The sequence below is a fragment of the Varroa jacobsoni genome, unplaced genomic scaffold, assembly GCF_002532875.2.
Source record: "Varroa jacobsoni isolate VJ856 unplaced genomic scaffold, vjacob_1.0 scaffold_1365, whole genome shotgun sequence".
Taxonomy (NCBI): domain Eukaryota; kingdom Metazoa; phylum Arthropoda; class Arachnida; order Mesostigmata; family Varroidae; genus Varroa; species Varroa jacobsoni.
The window spans coordinates 202,578-208,388 of NW_019214267.1; the positions used below are offsets into that span (position 1 = coordinate 202,578).

Below are 5,811 nucleotides of genomic sequence, written 5' to 3' on the forward strand. Positions count from 1 at the left end.
CGGCGTACAACTGGAACAGATTCTGACAACAATTTACACGAAATAAATCTTTTTGAAGGATAGAGATTTTCTGGCATCCATAATTTTTTGGCCGCATAAAATGGGCTTAGTATCCCGCCTGGTCCACAGTATAATTTGTTCCTTTTTCTGCGTATGTAGCCCAATTGAGCTTGCCTATATTTGTTTTGTCATATTTATGCCGGTAGTACAGGAGACTTTTTTACATCTGAATACTGTTCAGCCATATGTCCTTGTCCTGAAAGGCTGTATTAAATTCTCTGCTGTATTGCTAACCAAGCATGTTGTTTACATCCAAGAAAACTGTGGATTGTAACATTATAATCCGGTCGTAGAACTTATCTTATTGACGTTTAGTTAACGGTGAAGTGCCGACAAGATATAATCACTTCAATGCTTAGCTTAGCACCTGTTCTAAAGCGTTACGTTTGAACTGGCCAGTTAACGGTATTGCGATTCAACGTTTCTCGAAATTCGGGACCGGTAGGTGATTCTCACACTTAAGCCATCCTATCATAATAGTATTATCTTTCAAAAGACATTTTTAAGGCTTTTTTTTTTTTTTATTTTTTAATCGCTACATGGTAGGAAAAATTCCTTAGGGATTCTTTTGCAGCTAAGCAAAGTTTTATGAATCTTATATAAACAAAAAAAACGAAATTGGGAATATATATAGTCTTTAAATCACAATTGAATCTGTAAAATGTAGGTGACGAACAGTCTCGATATCAAGCTCAAGTAGAGAACTTTCGTGTCCACAGTCATATACAGTGAAATACATGTAAATCGTGGAAAGGTACAGTAGAGGTATAGACAAATTTACGTTTTCATAGTGTGCCTCATTCTAAAGTAGCAGCGTATGGCTGGGAAGCAAGCTGTTTCAGAAGTCAATGGGGGGGCTAGGTTATTTATAACCTAGCCCCTAAAAATCCAGGCTTTGACACAAGACACATAAACTCGATTCAAATGTTGAACATCGCGATTCAGTTGACACTACTGAAAAATAACTGTCTTATGTGCTTGCACCAGCCCCATCGTACGTAGTAATAGTAGTAAGTTTATAAATACTGTAATTCGAATTTGTGGGCTTTTTATACACAGATAATATTCTGAGGTATCTTGAAATAAATTGAGTAGCATCCAATTTCATATAGGGCACCAGCATCTTCTAGTCTCGGTCGTTTTTTTGCGTGAATTAACGAGTTCATGACCGTGGATCTAGCTTTATCTAATTTGCGCGCGATTCTAAGTGGGCTTTATGCTATATAAGCATGTATCACGTATGATATACGTGGTGCTCGGAATAGCGTTTGGACGCCACCTTACTATGTAATGACAAAGAACAAAGACAAATCACCAAGGCTGGTTCTCCATAAGTAACCTGAATGGCTCAGATAGACGGCTAAGCCGTTCTCTATGCTTTGGAACTCCTCAGTTGGGACACGAACTTATGGTAGAAAACACCGCGTTTCACATCATGACTGACATTTCACCGTGTAGGCCCAGTTTTCGCGCGGGTTTCAACTGCGGTAGGCCCTTTACTGGATGACCCTTATATTAATGATGCAGAACATTCACACAACTAGAACGTGAAGATCTTAATCTCTACTGGACACGACAGCGATAACCACCGACTTTAATATATTAATCTTTTACGTTACTAGACACGTGTATCGTTTAGCCTTTTTGCCTGATGTTTGTATTTGCTCTGGGTGTATATTTATGCAAAATCGGCTTGTAATCAACCCAGGGAGTGAACGGACTCTATTAAATAGAGTATTGTCGGCAAATATTGTAAGGAAACATGATTAAAGCATGCAGCTACAGTACGCTTGGGTCGTAAGTTGAACTTGTGCAGGTTTAAACCAGTCACCTCGCTCGGACCTTCATTTATAGGGGTAAGGGCGGGTTGGAGGAAGTGGCATAGTGATACGTAAGTTTCATGCATTAGTTTCTCTGTTTATTATCAGCTTCGGAGATGTGGGGACGTGAACCCTCGGTCTCAGTTGCGTTAAATCCAGAACAGCAACTACTCGTTTATCTGCCGGGGGCGGCCGGAACCTATGCCACCATTCAACATCAGCCTTCTCTGCCACAAATTGTGAACGATCAGTCGCAGAATAATGGCAGCGTACATATGTATGCAGGTCACCAAAAAGGGGGGTCGCAGCTTGGAACAGTCTTGAAGAAATCAACAGCGAGGATTAGTGACGATACTGGCACCATCGCTGGCAAAGAGAAACATGACGTTACAAGAGTAAGAGCCTTTAGGACTTCTATTTTAGAAGCTGTTTCCTTGCCATATTTAGAAGCTGTACGTGGTGATTTTTACATTATGTCAAACAAACGCCGACAAATATAAGCGACAATATTTTTCAGAAAACTATGTGAAGCCTGCTAAATGCTACAGGGATTTAACCTTGAAATTACGTATCAGCATATATAAGTTAGTTAATTTTCGTAAGGATAGCTATCTGTGCACGTAAACGTTTTTGAAATTCAAAATTCTATTGTCTCCTTAAGCAGTCTTAGATGGTCACGAATTTTTGATATTAGCAGGAAACTTACGAGAACCAGGTAGGTAAACAGTGTGCCATATAAAATTATACAGATATCGATCGTAACGAGCTTTCGATCGGTGTAATACCTTCGTCCGTAACCATAAAGGTTCCAAACTAACGAACAATTTATTAACCACATATCCGCCACTGCCCCATATTGACTTCCCTGGAAACTAAACACAATCGGTATTGATTCTGTAGCCCAAGGTAAAAAAGATCCCGTCAAAATGGTTGAAATTACCAATGGTGTACTATGAAGTCGTCCCATAAATATTTGGCTATAGAACGAGAAATGCCTATACTTGGTTCATCTTCACGATTTGTCCTGGTAGCAAAGCTTTATCATATTGTATAGCGGAGAAATGCATTTACATAGGAAAAGGAAGTTAGATAGAAATGTAACGGGTTGTAATACGAACCTATTCCGGGTCCTCAGTTTTGCTATTGTGAGCGATTTTTCGAATAGTTTGCCAGCGAGGGCATTTAAACGAACGCTTACGTTCCTTTCTGTGCAGGTATCTTTCTCCGCTCAAGAGAGAGAATTAAATGATGATATTTTCTCCAGGAGAGCAAGCTTCAAAGTGAAAGTGGACAGTATGGAAAAAATGGTTCAAGAGCTACAACGGAAGCAACTTCAAGGGCGTTGGTATCGTTGAACTCAGAATGTGATTGTTTTCTTCGTTACCATTTATTATAGACGTAAATCAGTGTCTTCGAGTTTCTGAACTAGCTATGATTACAATGACTCTGTACGCAAAGTCATTGGATGTAGCGTTTTTTCAAAGAGCTTCCCAAGAAGACACCACACAAGAAGAATTTTTGTTTGTAAAAATGAGAAGTCGTTAAAATCGTTTGATCCTACTAGTAGGCAGATCGACCTGAATAGGCTGCGATTTGAACTATGACCTTGTTCCTGTTAGGAGAAAGCTTAGAGGCTAGTCTGCGTATGGTTGCGTAGCATTGGGGCAGTAACTAGACAAATTCTTATTTGTCTAGTTTATTTTCTTATTCTTATTTGCGCGGTTGGTCAGGTAATCAAGCCAGCGTTCTTCTAGAAAGAACTGATCCTGAGAGGTGTTGTCCGGTAGGCCTAACTCTAGATAAGAGAAAGCAAAGCCCCACGAACAAAAGCGACGTTGCGACTATACAAGGTTAGCTATTTTCCCTGGAAAACATTCCTAAGGGCAAATGAAGGTAAATTTGCTATGGGTTCCTGGACACAAATATTTATATAGATGTGAAGTTTTTTTCGAAATCAAACATGCAGCCTTTGATTTTCTATAATCTGCACAAGGAACTGTGATAAATTCTAGTATGTATTCTGTTAAGTCATATTTCAACTATGATATATTAATTAGAACTATGTAGGTGGAAAAATGACCGCGGCGTCCTGTTCGCACTTCTGTCTGCCCCCACCTCGTCCTTCTTTGCGAGAAAGGAGTTTTCTTTTAGGTTTAAGTTTACTTTTTTCGGCATCTTTTCAGCAGCGTTGTACTATACAGATCACGCTTCCCTGAAAGCATGGTTTGACAAAAAACAGTTGAAAGCCTTTATCGTATATAGGAAGGAAGAAAGGAAGGAAGGAAGGAATGTTCAGTTAGAGAATAACGGCGACATCTTCCGAGTGTGGGATGCCTGCCATGGAGAAGCGTTTAGTCGTGTTTCAATTGGAAATCAAAATTAAATATAGGATTTCATTTTATATTTATATATAATAAGGTATACGAAAATCAGTGCTTTGTACCGGCGGAAGGAGTGTTGTTTTTGTTTTGCATGGTAATGACTTGTAATGTGATTTTGTCGTAAGTGGTACTTGGTAATGACGGGAACGCGGTTGTACAAAGGATTTCTTCAACGGAGGACGTTAACGGCCTACTGTGCGATTCTCGCTGCAAGCCAATCAATATCAGCAACGCAAAGCACCATGGGCCTTCGTTCCGAAATGGGGTTGGAAGTGCTCTTGCGAACGCACTTACAGACGTCGAGTTCGAATTGAGGACTCATATCGCTAGCCTTAAAACGACTGATGGCCAGAAACTGATGAACGTTTGTCCTGAAATCAAAATCGTTCTTGATGCATACAGCAAGGCTCTTGATAAGGCTAAAAGTGAGGCAGGATTAACGGAAGGAAGAGATCGAGCTTCACAAGTGGCGATTCGTAAGTTTTTATATCCATACGTTATTCGACCATATTTGGAATGTAGCAATAAATAAATCTATTTATTGCTGTTCAAGAACTCGTATAGTAATCCAATTATATAGCCAACTAATTATGTAGCAGTAGCAATATTATCAAGAGTAATTTTAATACTGTACATTTGGCAAGCTTCGGGAACAGAGGTGATAATCATTTCTGGACCTTCGACACGATGTATTATGTTAAAAGGAGATCGCTACACAGAGTAGGTGTGTGAAACCGTAAATAGCAAAGGAAAAACGTCGCCTCAGCCCTGTAATCTGAAATATAGACGGTTTTAGCCAATCGGTCGAAAGTGTTTTTTGAACAAGGCGCCACCATTCATTGGCGCTGCGGAGCCCACTAGCATGAAAGGTATATATAAGGTAATGAAAGGTATATTTTTATTTCAATTCTTTTAGCTATTACTGATTAAATTAACACTTGTTATCCTTATTTAATTCTACGCATTATCCGTTGCAACATTAAAACTATTGATCATTTTATAATATTTGCAGTACCAAAAACGCTAAGTGAACTCAAGTTGGAAAGTGTCCTTACGGACTGCCTTTCATTACTCGCGCGAGAAAACGACGACACTTCGAGTTTTAAGATGACTGATTCCAAATATAACTCGTCTAACCAAAGGTAACTGTCAGCTTTTCGTCGAAACGGACATTTTAATATAAAAAAAACTTAACAGGATACACAAAATTGAATAAATCCGTGAAAAAAAAAGTGCGATTTTTTTTGTAAGTTTCGGTTTGCGTAAAGTTGCGAACATAAATCTAGACTGCGGCAAAGTACAAAAATCGTCTCTGAGAGACAAAATTTCACAGAAAGTGTCACAACGGATGCTTTGCCGCTGTGTCCTGAGGTTTTGAGGCGGGCTCCGCTGGTAAATGATGAACCTATGATCATGCGGAATAACCAGGTGCCTTTAAATTGTCAAAATCCGTCGGAAAATTGTAATCGTTATTGTCTATTTACCTCTAACCTTGAACAATCGCATATAACGTTAGGTACAGATTAGGCTCTATAGTGACTATGAACGTG

General features: G+C 39.3%; 1 protein-coding gene across 2 annotated transcripts; it reads left to right on the forward strand.

The window, feature by feature from the left end:
* The first annotated feature begins 647 nt into the window (after window positions 1–647).
* Window positions 648–5,493, forward strand: LOC111269226 (uncharacterized). 2 transcript variants are annotated; one of them, XM_022848667.2, is made up of 6 exons: window positions 648–825; window positions 1,989–2,275; window positions 3,095–3,221; window positions 3,611–3,730; window positions 4,387–4,737; window positions 5,274–5,493. In XM_022848667.2, the coding sequence occupies exons 2-6, from the start codon at window positions 1,997–1,999 to the stop codon at window positions 5,405–5,407; spliced, it is 1,011 nt and encodes a 336-aa protein (XP_022704402.1). In that variant the 5' UTR covers window positions 648–825; window positions 1,989–1,996; the 3' UTR covers window positions 5,408–5,493. The 2 variants fall into 2 exon arrangements, with proteins under 2 accessions (XP_022704402.1, XP_022704400.1); XM_022848665.2 differs by having other exon boundaries at window positions 648–814.
* The last annotated feature ends 318 nt before the right edge of the window (window positions 5,494–5,811 follow it).